The sequence below is a fragment of the Mus musculus genome, chromosome 7, assembly GCF_000001635.26.
Source record: "Mus musculus strain C57BL/6J chromosome 7, GRCm38.p6 C57BL/6J".
Lineage (NCBI taxonomy): Eukaryota > Metazoa > Chordata > Mammalia > Rodentia > Muridae > Mus > Mus musculus.
This window is the reverse complement of record NC_000073.6, coordinates 43,440,524-43,459,351: the sequence shown is the minus strand read 5'-3', so window position 1 is coordinate 43,459,351 and position 18,828 is coordinate 43,440,524. Positions and strand designations below refer to the sequence as shown.

Here is an 18,828-nt window from a genome sequence, read left to right as displayed (position 1 = left end):
GAAGGAAAGATGTGCTGTGAAATGCTGACTTCTGGATATGACAAGGTGATTGCACTCCAGAGCTCAGTTATCTGCCCAGTAGCTAGCCAACAAAATCAGTCCACATTACAGAAGGCAAGACTGGTGAGAATTAGTGGGTTACAAAAATAATTTTTTTAAAAAATTAGAGGATATGAAGATAGGATGGGGTCATCCTGGAGGGGACAGGGTCTCATTATGTCTGGCTGTTCTGAAACTTGATATGTAGACCAGGCTGGTCTTGAACTCACAGAGATCTGTCTGCCTCTGTCTCTGGCTCCCAGGGCTGGGATTATGCCTGCACCACCATGCCTAAAAACTTCAGCTCAGGCTGAATGGTTACGTCCTGCTCTTGCTGGCGCCTCTGCAGGAGGTCTCTTCCTAGCACCGGGCAGTTCACAGGCACCTGACTCTAGCTCCAGTGGGTGCTTTGCCTCTGGTCTCCAGAGGCACCTGTAGTCACGCACACACACCCTCCTACTCCATCTACACATAGCTACAATAAAATAATATCTTAAAAAAAAAAGCTTTGATGAGGGCTCAGGCAGCTTGGTGGCTTCCACAAACAAAAGATGGCTGCAGTACATGTCCAAATTAGATTTATGAGCAAACTAAACCTAATGCTGTTTTAAGCCATGAAACATTGGGGTGACTGGTCATGCCACAAAAGGCAATCTGCATTTATAACTATTGTTACTCTAATCCCACCTGATGAGCTGGAACTTTGGCTCCAAGAACATCTATCTCAGAGCCCTGGAATCAGAAACCAGCCAGAGGTGGGATTTGAACTCTAGGACTAGAGACATGGAACCCATTGCCTTAACTATGACACCATGGTGTCCCCATGTGCTCTGGTCAGCCAAGGGCAGCTTGATGAGTATGGGGGTGTAGTCTGTATATCGAAGGGTCCTGTTTTCTTCATTGCATCTGAGAACGTTTTTGTAAGCTCTTGTTTATTTGCACTATGAGGCCCACCTTGGCCTCAAATTCATGGCACCCCTGCTATGTCAGTCTCCCAAGAATTGGGATTTTAGTTAAAACCCACCATGGTTGACTTAGTTTAATTCTGTTGCTGGGGTGGAATGCAGGGTCTCTTGCATGCTAAGCAAGTACTGTGGATGTCACTGAACGACATCCACAGCCCAGAGTCTTGCTGGTCTACTCATCCCTGAGCAGACAAAAGTCTCTAGCCTCATGCTTCTTTTGTGGGGTGTCAAGTCTCAGTAGCGATCAGCTTGCTCGGAGACTTTAGCAGACCCTCTGCAGCTATGAGTCCTTGTCTCCCTGATATTCCTCCAGCACTCATTTGACTCCATCTTCCTGGGAGGGTTCTCCCAAAGGTCCGTGTGCCTCTCCACCCAGCCCTCCTTAATCTGTACCACAGTTGCTTCTACCAGCATCCATTCCTTTACTGTGAAGTCAACGGCTGGGAAGTGACTCAAAGGCTTCCCAGCCTCACCCTGCACAGGGCCTGTCACATGGGGGATTTAGGTAGACATTTGATGAGTGAATCAAACAAGGACATCCAAAGAATGAGGAAAGAGGCAGTGGCTTGGAAAGGCACAGTTTTATTGCAGAGTATCAGGGAGGGTCTCAGATCCGCCCCACCTCCTTCAGCTTGGCCACCAGGTCTTCTGTGGTCTCCACCTTGACTCCTGCTGAGCGCTGAGGGGGCTCTTCCACACTGATCACAGAGACCTTGGAGGTCAGGTCCACGCCCAGGTCTCCAGCCTTGACCACTTCAATCTTCTTCTTCTTGGCTTTCTGCACACAGGAATCAGTGGCTCAGGGGGGCTGCGAAGCCCTTACCTGACCCAACTTCCTCCTGGTGAGTAGTGCATGTTTAAAGCCATATCTGTTGCCAGAATCCCTCAGGACCTCTCTGCTGGCCTGGAATGTGATTTCTCATAGCTAAACCTGATGTAGTCTATCCATTCAGGCTAGGATGCCCTAGGAGGCTTTACTACAGCAGAAGATCTCCCACTGTGGCCCATCCTAAGCTGCTCACAGAGCCCATGGCAAACAGATGTCCTTTTGACTGTGGTGGTTCCATAGTCTACAGCTGAGCTGACCTCCTGAAGCCTCCACATTGGCTGACTTGACCCACTGAATCTCCCCACTGACTAAGCTGATCTACTGAATCTTCCCCACTGGCCGGTTTGACCCATTGAGCCCTCCTACTAGCCAAGATGACACACTCAAGCTTCCATATTGGCCAAGGTGACCCTCTAAACACACCATCTTGGTCAAGCTGACTGAAAGAACTCATCCTGCTTGCTGTGAGGATTTGGGATCAACTTCCTGTTGACCAAGAGACCTTAGCTCCAGCCAAGATGTCCTAAACAATGACTTCCAACTCACAAAAATGACCATGAGCCAAGACTGGATGAAGTCTTGCTATTTGCCCAGAATTATCTAGTAAACTCCTACTGGCCAGGAAGACAGGGAGAAACACTTCTGCTGTCTGAGAGACTTCCTACCAGTTGTGACCCTGGTGGGCCCTCCACTTGCTATACTAGCCCATTAACTTTTGCCACTGGTAGAGGTGAGCCTGGAAATTGCTAGGGGAAGATGGCAAGGTGACCCTTTCCTTTGGGTCTATATCCCTTGTGCTCTTGTCTTGTGTCATCCAATCACTGAGGAGGCACCAAGTCCTCCCCACAGTAGGTCCCAGTGGCTTGCCACCAACCACTCACCATGATGTTGGGCAGGGTGGCATAGCGAGGCTCATTGAGCCTTAGGTCAGCAGTCACCACAGCGGGCAGCTTCAGGCGAAGGGTCTCCAGACCCCCGTCAATTTCCCGTTCCACTTTTACCTTGTCCCCCTCCAGTGTCACCTGAGAGGCGAATGTACCCTGGAGGGGACAGCATCAGAGGAAAGTGAATTCAAATAGGACTGAGCAGGCCATGGGTTCCACTGCTGAGCATATGCATAGAGAAGTGAACTGAGGAGACTAGAGCAAGAGACCAGAGCCCTGTGATATGTAAAATCAGGGGTGACCCACAGCACTGCAAACTCTGGTGGTGGGGGGGGGGGGAGCTCATCTTCGCGTCATTCAAATGTGGCATGGAGCTAGAGAGGTGGCCTGGAGGTTACATGCACTTGGCTGCTCCTGCAGAGGTCCTGTGTTTGGCTCCCAGAATCCATGTCAGGTGGCTTACACTGCCTTGTGCTCCAGCTCCAGGGATCTGATATCCATTTCTGGCCTCTGTAGGCACCTGCATACATGTGCGCATAACCCCTCCTGCCCCCTTCCCACACATATACATAATTAACAATAAAATAAATCTAGGAGCTAGAGAAATGGCTCAGTGGTTAAGAGCACTTACTATTTTTCCAGAGGACCTGAGTTCAATTTCCAGCAGCCACATAATAGCTCACACCCATCTGTTAAGTCCAGCTCTAGGGAATCCAATGCCACCTTTTGGCCTCCAAGGTCACCCACACACATGCACACAAACACACACATATGTGTACATAAAAAAAAATCTATAAGAGATAAAGGGAGAAAGGCTAGAACACACTAGACATGTGGCTTCCCCGAGTCTGCTTTGTGTCTTATAGTTTCAGCCTGTGGTCACCTCTGCTACTTTAACACTAGCTACACTGATCATTTTACTTACACGGGGTGTGTGTGTGAGTGTGAGTGTGAGTGTGTGTGTGTGTGTGTGTGTGTGTGTGTGTGTGTTTACACATGAGCACAGTGCCCACAATGGACCCCTTGGAACTGGGGTCACAGGCCTGATATGGATACTGGGAACCATGTTCTGGCCTCTGTAAGTACAGCCAGTGCTCTTAATTGACAAGCCATCTTTCCAGCCCTCAACATTAGTTAAAGAGCCCTGAACCAAGTTTTCAGTTCTGTTGTGGAATCAGGAACTTGAAGACTGACAGTGTGGTTCAGTTTGTACAGTGCTTGCCCAGTACGCACAAAGCTTTGGGGTTCCATCCCCAATACCACATAAACTGGGGCTATGGGCACACACCTGTCACCACAGCACTCAAGAGGTAGAGGAGGGAGGAGGAGTGAACAGTGGGATCGAACTCAGGTGGTCAGACTTGGTAGCAAGTGCCTTTACCTGCTAAGCCATCTCACCATATCCTAATTAAATGTAAACATCTGAGGTGCATTATCATCACTCCAGTGACGATTTCATGGGTCAACCCTGTGTCAAAATGTGACAGGCTGTGAACTTTGTGTGTCTGTGTACATGTGTGAGCATACAGGTGCACATGGAATCTGTTGGACAACAGCTGCCATCTTATTTTTAAATTGTGTTTTGTTTGTTTATCTCTGTGTGTGTGTGTGTGTGTGTGTGTGTGTGTGTGTACAATTTGGGGGACCCACACCATGTGGATCCAGAGGATCAACTCAGATCATCAGGTTTGGTGACAAGCCCCTTTACCCACTGAGCCATCTTGCCAACCTTCCACCTTACTTTTTGAGCCAAGGCCTCTCATTGCCAAGCAAACACTTTAAGTTTCAGAGCTTACTGTAGGGTTCTGATTTCTCAGTAAAGCTGTTACAAAAACCTTGATAGTCTAGTAACTGGCAAACTTTTAAGTGTCTTCAGAACAATGTTTCATCCAGTATGGGCAAGAAAGGTCCCTCTGAGCAGAGACCTGAAGCACAGCCTTGAGCAAGCCAAGAAGCGAGTTGGGGAAACAGCACCCCAGGAGAGCAGGTGCAAAGGCCCCAGTGTGGAGCTGAGCTCGGAAGACGAGGTCAGGTGCTCCTTACCCCAGCCTCACCTGCGGCCAGTCCAGAAGTCCAGCTGTCATCTGACCTGTCTGGTTACAGTCATCATCAATAGCCTAGCAGGGAGAGAGAGGAGGGGCTTTGTGATGGTGGCCGGGCTTGTGCCAGCCCATTTAGACTTCTTATCGGTAACAGTTCTCAGCAGGCAAAACAGGAAATACTTGAGGCTTTCCAAGCTGTTCAAGCAGGTCACACAGCACTCAAGCTATAGGTGACATGTAAATGAACACATATGGCTGTACCAATAAAACTTTATTGGCAAAGCAGATGCTGCCTGGAGCTATGGATTGCCGATTCCTGGTCTAGAATGATTTCCTCCCTGGGACGGAGACAATAAGCAGTCACGTGTGCAGGGATGTGGAGCAGCCTGGCATTCCTGTTGACCTCTGTACAGTCATTCATTTACCTACTTCTAAGGCAGCCAGGACATGTGCCAGCCCTAGCAGAAACCCAGGGGAACAAAAGCAAAGCCAGCACGAACATTCTATCCACGCCCCCTCCTTACTCCACGGACTGGTTCCGGGATGGGCACAGGACTCAAGCTGAAACATGAGGAGGAAGCCCTGGTATTGCTGGACCTGCTAAATGCCAGGATGCCAACATCTGATAACAGGGATACCTGGACCCCAACCCTACCAGGACCTGTCTCTTTGGTTTCTTCTTGGTTTCAGCACTTGGCCTCAGTTTAGGGAATTCTCCCGTGACTCTCTGGCTACTGGTAATGTTTTCTATTATCTGATCTTACGGTGCTGGCAGGATTCCCATGACCTGTAGCCACACCCCATCGCAGGGCAGGCCTGGCTTCCTGGGGCCCTTCCCCCCACCCCCAGCTGTCTCCTTAGCCTCCTATACTCAGCCTCTATGCCCCATTGATCTCCTGCCTTCTTAGCACCCTTCCGCTCTCTCCTCCTTTCTGCCTGTGACTCTTCTCACACCCCCTTCTTCCGCCATCCTCCGGTGACACCTTCGTGAGAAGGGTGGAGGTAGCTCCCACAAGAAGGTGAATGTCCCTGGGTCTCCAGCGGGCACAGGTGAACTCACCAGTAGCAAGACAGCCCCAGTGAGCCCCGGTGTGGCCCAGTTATCAACTTGATCCACCTTCTCCAAACTGCAGGCCATTCACCCTGGCCTCTCTCCTGCTCACAGACCTGCTGTGGCTCCCTACTGCCCTACAACAAGCACTCTCAAGTGGTTCCAAAGCAGGGCCAGTCTCCTGAATTCCTACCTTTCCCTCATGTCTCTCTCTTCAGACACACAGGCATGTTCTTTGGTTGTCCCCAGTCGCACCCCAAACACACACACACAGTTATCAAGCCAGACTCAGTATGTCCTTAACCTGCTACTGCTTCTACACTATGCCTGGCTTGGGCCAGGCCTCTGTCTTACCCACATGAGCCTAAACCACAGATTGCTGGATGCCCAACTGGCCAAAAGCATGTTTCTGACACTCATGGTGGCCTGTGTGGCCAGCTCATGCTCTGTCAGTGGAGATGGCAGGGTCCTCTGCTACTTGACCTGGGTTGTGTAAACTGCTGGGCCTGAGCCTGCTGCAGTGTAGTCTCACACCCATCCTAAGCAGGGTGAGGGGTTGGTAAAAGAAGGCTTGGCACACCAACCTGCTTGCCCAGGAACAAAAGGTCCACTTTCTCCTTTTCAGCCAGCTTGGCCAGGACCCGGGCCACCTGCAGGGGGCCTAAGCTTTCTGCCTGTGCCCCTGGTATCTCCACGTGGATGCCTCTGTCTGCACCCATGGCCAGAGCAGTTCGGATGGTCTCCTGAAGAGGGCAGAGCAGTTAACTAGACATTTATCATGTTAGTGACTCAGGCCCAAGCCACAGCCCTCCTCCCGCAGACCCAGGGTACAGGCTGCAGCCTTCCTCTCTCAAACTGAGGAAGGTTCTGGCTCAGCCTTCCTCTCTCAGACTGAAGGATGTTCAAACTCCTCCCTCAGACTTAGGGGTCCAGATAGCCTCCTCTCACAGACCCATGTGTCCACACAGCCTTCTCCCTCAGACTCAGGGCTTTCAATCTTCCTCCTTCAGACTCCTCCCTCACACTCAGGGTCCCTAAGCACCTGGCACTGTGAGGGGCCACAGCTGACGGCAATGATCTCCTTCACCAGTTTCTTCTCCTTTAGCCGCACAGCCTCTTCCACTGCAATCTCACAGAAGGGGTTCATGGAGTGCTTCACACCATCAGTGACCACTCCAGACTTGTCCGGCTTTACCCGAATCTGTGTGGTAGACAGGGAACACACAGGATCAGGGAGGACGATAAGGCCAGGGCCTTAGTGCTGAGTCTTGCACAGCAAGGTCAGCAGAGGTCCACAAAGGGCCAAGACCTTGTTGTATAGGGTCATGGGTTCTAGAACTCACATGTGACACCAGACCACCCTCTCATTTCTCATTCAGATTTTACTAAGCAGCAGGGACATTTGACATGGTTGTTTGGACACTGTGTCTACTCTTGGCATGTGTGTGTGTGTGTGTGCGCGCGCGCACGTGTTTATGGAAGAAAGTTTTGTATGCTTCAATCCCAGTGACTAACACCGACCAGAATACCTCCAAGTGTACTAGAAGTGCGTCCAGCAGCCAAGTGTGGTTGTACACACCTAGCGCCTACCACTAGGGTGGCTGAGGCGGGAAGTTCAGAAGCTCGATGGCTAGCCAAGTAGTGAGATCAGCTCAAAACAAACAGTCCTGTTTAGTTTCGTGGGCCTAAGCTCAGGGGTGTGGGCAGAGTGCTCCCTTTAGAGGCCCAGAGAACTGGCATATCACATTTGTGTGTTTTTTTAGACCTTCTGCTCTTCCAGAAGATAGTTCCACAACTGCTGGTACCTTCAACTCCAGGGGCTCTGACATCCTCTTCTGGTCCCTATATGTATTGTCCTCACATGTACACAGACACACATAATTACAAATACTTTGAATGTTATTGTTGTGTGCTTGTGTGTATGTATGCATGTGGAGATTGACGGACTCTCCAGTTCCCTCACCGCTGACGCTAGGATTTCAGGTGTGTCATTAATTGCACCTTACTCCCAATGCTCTGAAGAAGTACATGGAGATGATACTGTCATGTACCATGAATGAAGGGGTGCCATGGAGGTGTCCTGCTCTGAGCACTGTACTTATGGCCATTCGCTAATCTAGCCTTGGACACCAGTTCTCATCATTTCCCATACCACAGGAAGAAGCAGGCTTTGAGCTGCAGTGCCCAACTGAAGGTGCACAGTCCGGCAGCCCCCCACCCCCAGGTACTACCTGATGAGTTCTAGGAGTTTCTGGAGCTCAGGGGAGGTACCAGGAGCCTGAGAATGCTGTTGGGGAAGAGCTCAATGGGCTAGCGGCCGGTAGGCTAAGATCTGAACAAGGACTGAGGATGACCACGTAAAGTCTGAGGAATGGTATTTCAAGGAGCTCCACAGCAGGTGCTAAGACCCTGAGGTAGAAAGGAGCTGGGAGGGTAGGCAGACTCCAGAGGAAGTCAGTGTGAACAGGGTAGAGCAAGGTGGCTTCAGGGTCGAGAGGCCAGCAGTACTCAACTATTTCAACAGGCACCAATGGCCTTCCAAAGGCACGTGAGACAGGGGCTCTACCTCTAAGCCACACTCCTAACCTCAAACTGGGGATTCTAGCAGAAGCTTTGCTCTGAGACACGGCCCCAGCTCCTCACTGGTGGAATTCAGACAGACATTCTACCAGTTACAAATTTGCCCCTACTGGCCTTGAACTTGAACTTGCTCTGTGGTCCAGGCTAGCCTTGACAGTCAAGAGTGTAGGGATAACAGATACTGTGCTGAACTGTCCTGCATATCTTTAGCCGTGCGGCAGATAGTAGTCAACAAGCCAGTGAGAACTGCCTTACAAGGGCACACCTAAAGCCCCAGGGCACCTGCCCTGCCTTTAGACACAAAGCCCCAGGGCACCTGCTCATGTCCTTAGACCCAGCAGCATTGAAAATCAAAACAAAAAAACCTTTGCCTTAAAAAATAAAATAAAGCCGGGCATGGTGGCTCACGCCTTTAATCCCAGCATACGGGAGGCAGAGACAGGCGGATTTCTGAGTTAGAGGCCAGCCTGGTCTACAGAGTGAGTTCCAGGACAGCCAGGGCTACGCAGAGAAACCCTGTCTAGAAAAAAATAAATAGCTGGGCGTGGTGGCTCACGCCTTTAATCCCAGCACTCGGGAGGCAGAGGCAGGCGGATTTCTGAGTTCGAGGCCAGCCTGGTCTACAAAGTGAGTTCCAGGACAGCCAGGGCTATACAGAGAAACCCTGTCTCGAAAAACAAAATAAATAAATAAATAAATAAATAAATAAATAAATAAATAAATAAAATAAGATAAAATTCAATAAGGGCCAAGGAGGTTCCCTAGTTGGTAGAGCACTTTCCCGGGCATGCATGAAGCTCTGGCTTCCACCCCCAGCATCCGGTAAATCAAGCATGGTGAGATGGGCCTGTAATCCCAGAAGTTAAAGGTCATCTTTGACTACATAATACAGTTTAGTCCAACTTGGGCTATCAAACCCTACAGTAAAGCAGACAAAAAAAAAAGCATTATATGAATTTCCTCTTCAAGACAGGTAGGAAACTCCCTCTGCATAAAAGGCTGGGGCTGGTGAGTGGAGAGAGGCCCAGGGCTGACATCACTATGGCTATGCTAGGACAAAGGGGCCAAGGAACCTGCTAGTTCACCTGCTTAGTGAGACCCACATGTTTCCAGATGCCTGGGGGATTAAGTCAGAAAGCAATGGTTGGCACATCTGCAGTGGTGTTTTATTTTATTTTATTTTGTGGCAGAACTGAGGTTTCAGTCCAGCATGCCAGCAAGCACCGCACCACTGAGTGGCCTCTCCAGGCCTCTCGTGCTTCTATTTTAGATACGGGGCAGCGCTCCATTCAGCTCCATAAGCTCTGCCCATGCAGGAGCTCGGCCCCAAGGTCTAAGTGGCTTTAACAGCTTGCATTCGTGTGGTCTGTCCTATAAGCCAGGGAACTTGGTCACTGCTATTGCCATGTTGGAGCAATTGAGGCCCAGAGAAGTCAGGTGCCGACCCACCGTCACCCAGGGAGGTGGGAACAGAGGGACGGGGGTCTAACTTAAGGCTGTCTTGGAAGCAGGAAGCTCTATGGAGGTAGCAAGTGTGTCTATTGCTGCTATTTCCAAGAGAGGGGTTTGGTTTTCGAAGAAAACTCCTGAAAACAAGCTGTGTCTGAAGATTTTCATTAGACTATCAGAACTGTCAAGAGATTGTAAGGTTTTAGGGCCAGAGACTAATTATCTTGGGCTAGTTCTAGTCTAGTCTTGGCCCTCCTTTGTGTCTGAGCTAACATCTGTGATTAACAGATAAGAACATTTAGAATCTATTAACTTAGCAGACCACTAGCTTCCTTCCATCAACCCAAAGGCTAAGAATGCCTCCATATAGCATCGTGGGCCTACAGAAAAGCTTCCCTCATCTCAATGCTCCTGCCTCTCTGGTGTAGCCAGAATACACTATCTCTTATTCCCACGTCGAGATGCAACCCAAGCCTGTTGGTTCACAGAACTGCATCACCAGCAATGTGCTCCCCGCTCTAACTATGCTCAGTATGGCCTTGGATTCACTGTAGGTGAGGATGGGCTTGACCTCTTAGTGTTCATGAGGAGGCTTCCTGGATAGATGGGATTATGGTACTAGGGGGTTTCTATAAGCAGAGTGTAGGGGTGCACACCTATAATCCCAGTATTTGGGAGTTAGACCCAGGGGAATTAGTTCAAGGCCACTTTAGGACACATAAAACTTGGTCTCAAACAAAACAAAACAAAACAAACTAAAGACAAACCAGAGGCCCAGTGGATAAAGAGGCCTGCTGCCAAGCCTGAGGGGTACCTCAGGATCTACATGGTAAAAGGAGAGGACTGATTCCTTCATGTTGTCCTCTGACCTAGGCTCATGGCCTGTGGGCACACACCTGTATGCTTGCTTATACATGCACAAGCACACACACACACACACACACACACACACACACGCACAAATTTTTTTTTTAAGAGAGGGCTTTTAAATGCAGTTTCCTGGACCCTTGACACAGTGCACAGACTTCCACTTGGGTGTGTGCCACACTCTTAACAGAGCTTGATGGGAAAGGGCACCTGTAGGACATAGAACAAGTAGAGCAGCAAGGCCTGATGGGAGATCACACACTGGCAACACCAGTGACAGCGTGGCTACTGTGGGGCCAGAGCACTGAGCAAATACAGAAGATCTCCTGGGGGCAACACTAGGGCCTGAGGCTGGGGTTGGGGGGGGGGGGGAAGCGAGGGTAATGAAGGAAAGGTGTGGGAGCCAGTGTTTCCTTAAGCACTAAAGGGGTGCGGCGGCCACTTCACAGCTGGCCACAGCCTTCCTGGGCCTCAGATCATCCTCCAGCCTCTCCTGGTTACCTCAGAGGGCTAACCCTCATGGAAAATGTGTTCCTGGCCAGAAGCAAGCACCTCGCTGAGTGGCCAAATACCTATTAATACTTTCCTTCTCCCTGTCTGAGCAAGCACCAGTTATATTTTAAGGAAGTTGCTAAAGAGACCTCCATCACTGGCCATCCAAATCGTTAACAGCACTCACTGCACACCAGGCACTCTTCCAAGGAGTTAGTTAACGTAAACCCAACTGTGGTGACAAGTGCCAGTAGGATATGCTGACGAAGCATAGGTAGAAGGATGAAGGGTTCCAAATCACTCTGGGTTACACTTTTGAGCCACTGAGATGGTTCAGTAGATAAGGGCATTTGCTGCCAAGCCAGATAACCTGAATTTTATCTCCGAGACCCACATAGTGGAGGAAGAGAGCCCACTCACTTCCCACAGTAGTGCTGTGGCATGTGCATGACCCACCTCAAATAAATAAATAAATAAAAATTACTTAACCCTCAGAAAGTATGTACTACCATAAGCACTACTGTCAATAGGAAGAGAATGAGGCTCAGAGGTTAAGAGCACTGGCTGCACTTGCAACACACCAGGGTTCAGTTCCCAGCATTCCCGTGGTTGCTCCCAACCATCTGTAGCTTCAGTTCCAGGAGATCAGATGCCCTCCCCTGGCCTCCAAGGGCAATACATGCAAATACTGCACATAACACATTTACAGGCAAACATTCATACATATAAAACAAAAATAATCTTAAGGGTCATTTATCAGTGGGGTGAACCATTCTGATGCCCGCAGCCTGAGACTGTTTCCACGGTGAACACATCAGACAACTGTTTCCCCCAGAAGATCTCAAATTCCAGAATGCCCATTAAAAAAGTGATACTGGTTACATGGCAGGAGAGTGGGCGTGGAACTGTAGGGCCTCTGAGCACCATGATCTTCAGCAAAGGATCACAAGGCCTCAGAAAAATGATCTGAGAACAAACATCATGAGGAACTGGGTGATACCAGGAACACTGAGGTGGGTGAGAGACTTGGTTCAGTCTGCAAGGAGCTGCCAGTCTGGAAATGGGGGTGCAGGTGGCACACTGGGGTAAACAAGAAGACTACAATATACTCTGGAAAGGGCTTACAGGATAAGATTCGGGGGGAGGGGGGACCTCAGGAGAGAGGAGATTCATTCAATGTTGATGTAATCAATTGGTCACAATTGTCAAGACAGGAAAAGGATGTTAGAGAGTACAGCAGAAAGGACACCAAAGCAAAGGAATCAATTGACAGAGTACAGGCTGGAGGTTTGGAAGCAGAAATGGGAGGAGAAGGTCCCAAGACCTAGAAGGTCCCCAGCCATAGATGGCTGAACCAAATAACCAAGGGTCCCAAAGCCAGCCTGAGAAGGTGGGACTTTGTATGGAGAGTGATGGGGAGCCAAGACAAGGTCAGCCCTGCATGTAGGAAGTCCCCGAGGCTGGATGAGAAAGTGCTGGAGGGGAAAGCCCAAGATCTCAGGGGGAGGCTAGGGTTAGGCTGTAGGTGAGACAGGGGTTAATGGGATAGGGCCTGGGGTCAGAAAGGAAACAGTGCTGTATAAGGTTTGGGGCTGGGAACTGACAGTCCGTGGGTTCTGACATTGAGTGTTAGGAGAAAAGATGGTACCTAAGTCTGGCCCAAGTAACCAGATGATGAAAAGATGGTATCAGGAGTCAGGGTAGCAAGGTCTGACTCACTGCCTTTCTCAAAGAGGGTATCATCAGACACTGGATGTGAAGTAGGAAGCTTGCACAGTGTGAGAGGGAAGTGCCATGACCCTAAGAAAAGAGGACACCATGCCGTATTCACCTTTAAGCTCTCGGTTCATACTGGAACACAGCCTAGCTGACCATGGGCCAAGCTTTGCACTAGGAGGCGCTGGGATTAGAGTTCATTCAAGGTGGTGAGGGTACTGGGTACGGGGTTGCAGGCCCAGCATCAAAGCCAGTTGAGAGGTTGAGGATGTAGAGTCTGAGGCCAGCCTGGGCAATTAAACGCCTCAGAATAAGATGTAGAGACCCAGGAGTGATAGTAGACAGCTGTAATCCCATCACTCAGGATGTAGAGGCAGGAGGATCAGGAGTTCAAGGCTATCCTCGACCTCTTAGTGAGTTCCAGGCCAACCTGGACTAAATAAGACTGTCTCTAGGGGCTGGGGAGATAGTTCAGTAGTTAAGAACACTTGGTGCTCTTTTAAAGGACCCAGGTTCAGTTCCTGACACACCCATCAGGCAGCTCACGATTACCTATAACTGGCTTCAGGGTTTGCTAATGCTCTACTCCAGCTTGCAGGGGCACCTATACTTCTTCTATGTGCATATCCACACACATAGGCCTAATTAGAGGAGACTGGAGAGATGGCTCAGTGGGTAAGAGCACTTCCAGGGGACCTATGCTATGGACATCGTAGCTCACAACTGTCTGTAAACACTAGCCCCAGGGTATTGGACACCTTCACGCATGCATGCATGCAAGCAAAACATCCATGCACATAAAATAAAAATAAATAATAAATCATTTTAGAAATTTAAATTATAATAAAAATACCTTGTCAATAATAATAATAATTTTAAAAATAAAATGGAAAAAGACTGGAGCTATAGCTCAGTGGTGCTGGTCTGGCCTAGCACTTGGAAGGTCATGGGCTTAATTCCCATCAACACACACACACCCAAATAAATAAATAAATAAACAAACAAATTAATGGTGGTTGAGTTGCCCACAAACCCACATGTATCTCAATAAACCTGGAAGCACCATCTCTGTCACAGGCTGTTAGAAGCCACCTCAAGCCAACCCGTTTTCTCTCTAGCAAACAGGCAGAGAGTCAGACTTGCCCAGACTCCTGATTCTTGCTGCTTACCCAGCTTGGGGGCAGGGGGCAGGCATCTGGCAAGTAACAGGGCCTCCACGGGCCTGGGTTTCCTCAACCACCCTGTTCGATTGAGAGTACAGAAGCTGTACAAAGGGATCAATCTCTGTACAGGAATTATATCTGCTGGTGCTTTGTGCCGACTTCCATGTGTGCTGTCTGGGTCATGGACATTAAGTCTGAGTCTGTCTCCTGAATCCTTCTTGTCTCATTCCTCAACTGCGGTACGTAGATGGTGGTATTAAATGATATAGCCCGTTTTTACCTATCTCAGAGGGTCTCTTGGGTGCATCTTCCTTATGCTAGGAAATTTGAAGGACACAAAGGGGGATCACAGGACAATGGGGACAGACAAACATGAATTGCCACCATCTTTTTTTCAGTACAGATTAGGCTAAGCATTGAGAGACTGGCCTGGGAACCCAGTCTGATTCAATGCTGGCTACAGCAGCTTCTCTCTGAGGAGAACCCAGGGCCTCAGGGGTGCTGCCCTCAGACTGCTCACGGACACTCCAAAGTCTTAGTTAAGCTGGCTCCTTTGAACTTGCTTCTCCAGCAAGCACAGGTCTCCTTCCCTTCCTAAATAAAAAACTGTCGACAAGCATCCCATGGCTATATGGGTGAGGCGCTTTCTGAGTCCCATGGAACCAGATGGCTCTCCATGTGGCTGTACATTTAGAGCAGACAGTGCAGCCTGCAAGGTAATGAGTGATGAAACCGCAGGCCCCACATAGAATTCTCTATTCTGATTCTCTCTTGCTAAGTGCCAGTTTTGTGCCTCAGTTTCTCCACGTGTTAAATAGGGACCATGACTCCTCCAGCCCACAGTTATCAAGGGACTGAGAGAGAGGGGAAAAGGGTCGTCACCTCAGAAGGATCTGATTGTCAAAATCTCACAGCCCTTGATTTTTGCTCCAAGTATGACTGACGTCGGGTCAAAGGGCAATAGAAATTGACTTTTGAAAGGTTCTCTTATGTGGGGCACGCTCCTGCTCTTGGACGTTCATAGCTGCGGTCTCAGGGTGCTGGGACCTAGTCGGGGTGGGGAAAGTCACCTTCACAGCGAAGTCGATGACCCTCTTGACAGCCACGAGCGCGCGCAGCTCCGCCATCTTCCTGCAGCAGTCACTGGCCGGGTCAGGTTGCTCCTAATCCAGATAGTCACACACTCCGCCCCGTATCTGTCTCTGCGCCTGCGCGCCGCAACACCGACCAATCAACCGTCGCACAACTCAGAAAAAGCCAATAGGAAGCGGAATTCAGGGAGAGGCGGGGTCCACGGCGGACCGCTGGGTGGAGGGGGCGTTGCACAGAAGTAGGGGAAAGGGCATTCCTAGGAGTGAAGTTTGCTGAGGGCTTATTTATCCTAATGCTCTCCTCGTAACTCCTGTTGTCCCCAGATCTGCAATTCACTTCTAGATCCCTCCTTTCTCAGCACTCCAAGCCCCCATGTCTGTGTTCCCACGCGCACCCTGTGCCTTTTTTCCTACGCCCCCAAGGCCTTCCTTCACTTGCTTGCCGCCGCATTCTTTCTGCAGATTCCCTCCTTATCCTTGCGTCTACACTTTACTTCCTTGTGATTTTCCCGTGTCCGCTCATCCCCACCTCCTCCCGCGACTGCGTGCTTTATGACTCTCCCGAGTCCCATATTCTCTCCCCGTGCATTCCCCGGGTGCGCTCGTCCCCGCCCCTTCTTCTACGCCTACATCCGCTAGGACTACCCGGTGTCAGCTTGTCCCTACACCCTCTCCCTGCTTCCGCATCTGCAAATCCCCAGGGTACACACCTCGTTACAGGGTTCAAGTCTCCGTTCCTACCCTCCCACATTCCTTCTGACCTCCTTAACTCTCTACAAGCCACTTTATCCGTGTCTCTGTAGTCTCCAAGCTTCTGTCTCTACGTTCCGCAGAAAAGCACGCAGGGGCGAGGCTAAAAGCCATTCCTTTATTCTGCCCCAGGCAGGCCGCATTCATAGGCATACCGGGAATCCGCTGATGGCTTCGGTGCTCTGCAAGATCATGTCGGCAAGCAGAAAGCAGAAGCCTGGCAGGAAGGGAGTACAGAGCCCGGGGAAGGAAGGTGGGCTATGGGGCGGATGATCTGGCCTGCCTGGGAGCTAGGGATGGGGGTTCCAAGGGCGTTTCCATCGGGTGTCTTGGAGTGCAGGGGCGGGGAAGTCACTGGAAGTTATTGTGGACTTTGCTAGGAAGAATAGGTGACTGGGAAGTTTCTGGGGAGGGGAGTCCTCTAGAGGGGTAGTCTCCACCCTCTTCCCCTCGTGCTGGTTACCCGCAATAAACAAGAAGGGTAAAGCCAACCATCCGAAAAAGTAGGACCAGGAGAAGAAGACTTCTGGCTTCCAGGCATTCTTTGAAGTGTATACGGCCAAGGCAATCAGCAGCAGCAACCCTGGGCCACGCCCACCCGTCAGGTGAGCGTGGCCAGGTAGAAGCTGCACCCAAGCCCACCCCTCAGAACTGCCCTTGTCTCTGACTTATCAAACCACGCCCAGCTTCCCTTTGGCTTCACCTTCGTGGGCTTCTTGCTCCTCCTCTTTTCTTTTTTTATTAAAAATAGATTCTTCCTTTATACAATCTATCCCGACCACAGTTTCCTCTCCCTCAACGTCTCCCAGCTTCCCTCATCTCCCCTCCCACACTTCCTCCTCTTCAGAGTAGAGTAGGTCTCCAAGAGAGGACAGTCAAACAGGACAAAAAGAGATACAAGGAGACAAGGCAAAAGCCCACGGAGGATGGGCAAGAGAACGCAACAGGAGGCGAAGAGTCCCAAGAGCAGAAGAAAAGAGTCAGAAACATCCCCACTGTCAGCTGCCCCCTGGCCCCTCCCATTTCTAACCATGGCAGTCAAACTCTCTCGGCCCAACTCCTTCAGAATTGCCACCACCACCAGCACCACCACCACCCCTCCTACATAGGGGTGACTGCCTTCTCACCGCTGAGGAAAAGTAAGACAATGGTATTCTGGCTACGTCGTGACTCTGCCTCTCGACACTGAATCCTTATCCCGATCCCCAAAGCTACAATACTGAAGGTTGCTGCCAACACCATGCACGCTGCGGACACTGCCACGGTGTCTGGAGAGACAGGGTAGCATCAGCTAGACGCCTTGGTGCCATGAAAGAACATCCCTGGGCTCTTCTGGCCATCCTCACCCCTACACACACACACACACACACACACACACACACACACACACACACACACACCATGAGTATCTAGAGCTCATCTGACTGCATTTTGGAAACAGGTGTTCCTATGGGAACGGAGGACTTGGTAGGGAGAGGACAGCAAGGCAGGCCTGGGGAGAAAGAGCCTTTGGGTAAAGGACATCTGGGTCTGCGCCTGGTATGGAAGGCCCATCTGGAGCTAGGGGTAGGGGTGGGCTCTGGAGTGTGGTCTGATATAGAGGCAGGTGAAGGTCTCACTCTGGCAGGGGATGTTGGAGCATTTGCCATGGGTACACTCCTGCCATAGGCCACTGTGCCCCCCTTGCTGTCGGGTCCAGTAGTTGGTGGTAGTAGACAGTACTGTGAGGATGCTGCTCAAGAGATTAAGTAAATTCCCTCCAGTCTGAAGGCTCTTCTTCACCCCCATGCCAAGGAGGCAGCTGCCAAGGACATCACAGGTACGACTGGCTCACACCTCTCGTTAGGAGGAAGCTCTTCCACGCCAGAAGGCCTCCCCCCCACCCCCCGCCCCCCAAGCACTCTTGCCTGGCAACCTCAACGTCCCCAACAGCAGCCACTTGCCTGGGATCCTAGCCTCAGTGAGGCTGAGGCAAGACATCACAAGCCCAAGGGCAGGCCATGAGTAATGTAATGAGTTCTGGGCCAGGCAGACTACAGTGTGAGAGCCTATCTCAATTAAAACAAGCAAAACAATACAAAATAAAAGAGGAGCAAGGAAGGTAGCTTAGTAGTAGAGTGATTGCCCAGCATGCACACGGCCCTGGGCACATTCCTTAGTTTAATATAAAACCGTCATGGTGGGGCACACGTGTCATCCCAGCACTTGGGAGATAGGGGCAGAAGGATTAGAAGTTCAAGGTCATTTTTCACTTACATAGTGAATTCAAAGCCAGTCTGGGTTATGTGAGACTCTCTCAAACAAAACAAAAAATTTCCCAATATCCCCTCACCCCATGCTACTGGCCTCTTCCTCAGCTACCTTGCCTAAGAACTTATGACCCCCCTCTAAGAGACTCAGTTCTCCAAGTGTCTCCATCCCCATCTCCACCTCAGGCCTAGTGACTAACTTTCAGGCATTTTCTTCCTCAGTGAGGAAGGTGGCCCTATTGGCCCCAGTGCCCCCCCCAGCCCTACCCGTACACATACACACCCCAGAAAATGACTTACAGCCTGGTCCCCTGCGACAAAGAGCCCGCGGGGTTGGGGGAAGGGAGGATGGTTCTCTGTGAGGCAGCAGATATTCCAGAATCTTCTCCCCTAGCAGCCTTCTAAATGGATACCCTCCCCCAGAAGTGTGTTTGCTCGATTCTTTGTTCTAGTTCTAGAGTTTGTTTGTTTCTGAGGCAAAGTCTCACTATGTAGCCGTGGGTGGCTTTCCTGGAACTCACTCTGTAGACCATTCTGTCCTCAACCTCACAAAGATCTGCTTGCCTCTGCCTTCCAAGTGCTGGGATCAAAGACAGGAGTCACTGCACTCCTCAGGATTGCTGTTTTGAAACAGGGTTATTTAATGCCCATTGTGCATTCA

General features: G+C 50.3%; 2 protein-coding genes and 1 non-coding gene across 10 annotated transcripts; all 3 read right to left on the bottom strand.

The window, feature by feature from the left end:
• Window positions 1-1,551: 1,551 nt before the first annotated feature.
• Window positions 1,552-15,280, bottom strand: Etfb (electron transferring flavoprotein, beta polypeptide). 2 transcript variants are annotated; one of them, NR_075104.1, is made up of 6 exons: window positions 15,148-15,280; window positions 6,853-7,011; window positions 6,395-6,553; window positions 4,772-4,834; window positions 2,715-2,872; window positions 1,552-1,782 (listed from the first exon to the last, which is right to left on the bottom strand). NR_075104.1 is itself a non-coding variant. In NM_026695.3 (6 exons), exons 1-6 carry the CDS (start codon window positions 15,202-15,204, stop codon window positions 1,612-1,614), a joined length of 768 nt encoding a protein of 255 aa, NP_080971.2. In that variant the 5' UTR covers window positions 15,205-15,280; the 3' UTR covers window positions 1,552-1,611. The 2 variants fall into 2 exon arrangements, 1 of the variants encoding a protein (NP_080971.2); NM_026695.3 differs by having other exon boundaries at window positions 2,715-2,873.
• Window positions 1,783-1,855, bottom strand: Mir7051 (microRNA 7051). The gene has a single exon (NR_106018.1). It is a non-coding gene; the product is annotated as a microRNA 7051 (primary transcript).
• On the bottom strand, window positions 15,222-18,612 carry Cldnd2 (claudin domain containing 2). Of its 7 annotated transcripts, none has more exons than XM_030243029.1 (6): window positions 18,468-18,610; window positions 17,538-17,719; window positions 17,046-17,186; window positions 16,411-16,501; window positions 16,074-16,135; window positions 15,222-15,323 (listed from the first exon to the last, which is right to left on the bottom strand). In XM_030243029.1, exons 2-6 carry the CDS (start codon window positions 17,704-17,706, stop codon window positions 15,241-15,243), a joined length of 546 nt encoding a protein of 181 aa, XP_030098889.1. In that variant the 5' UTR covers window positions 17,707-17,719; window positions 18,468-18,610; the 3' UTR covers window positions 15,222-15,240. The 7 variants fall into 7 exon arrangements, with proteins under 7 accessions (XP_030098889.1, XP_030098890.1, XP_017167839.1 ...); XM_030243030.1 differs by having other exon boundaries at window positions 15,235-15,323; window positions 16,382-16,501; window positions 18,468-18,608; XM_017312350.2 differs by lacking the exon at window positions 15,222-15,323 and adding an exon at window positions 17,862-17,966 and having other exon boundaries at window positions 15,918-16,135; window positions 18,468-18,612.
• Between the last annotated feature and the right edge of the window lie 216 nt (window positions 18,613-18,828).

What these genes read in the sequence shown, in the direction of transcription:
- Etfb (NM_026695.3), bottom strand. Translation starts at nt 15,204, where the DNA reads ATGGCGGAGCTGCGCGCGCTCGTGGCTGTCAAGAGGGTCATCGACTTC. An exon ending in TCATCGACTTCGCTGTGAAG is followed by an intron (nt 7,012 to 15,147) that starts GTGACTTTCCCC and finishes TCTACCACACAG; the next exon opens with ATTCGGGTAAAGCCGGACAA. An exon ending in GACTTCTGGACTGGCCGCAG is followed by an intron (nt 2,874 to 4,771) that starts GTGAGGCTGGGG and finishes TGTCCCCTCCAG; the next exon opens with GGTACATTCGCCTCTCAGGT.
- Cldnd2 (XM_017312350.2), bottom strand. Translation starts at nt 17,706, where the DNA reads ATGGGGGTGAAGAAGAGCCTTCAGACTGGAGGGAATTTACTTAATCTC. An exon ending in CTCCAACATCCCCTGCCAGA is followed by an intron (nt 17,187 to 17,537) that starts GTGAGACCTTCA and finishes CTGTCTCTCCAG; the next exon opens with ACACCGTGGCAGTGTCCGCA. An exon ending in TGGTCCTACTTTTTCGGATG is followed by an intron (nt 16,136 to 16,410) that starts GTTGGCTTTACC and finishes CCTTCCTGCCAG; the next exon opens with GCTTCTGCTTTCTGCTTGCC.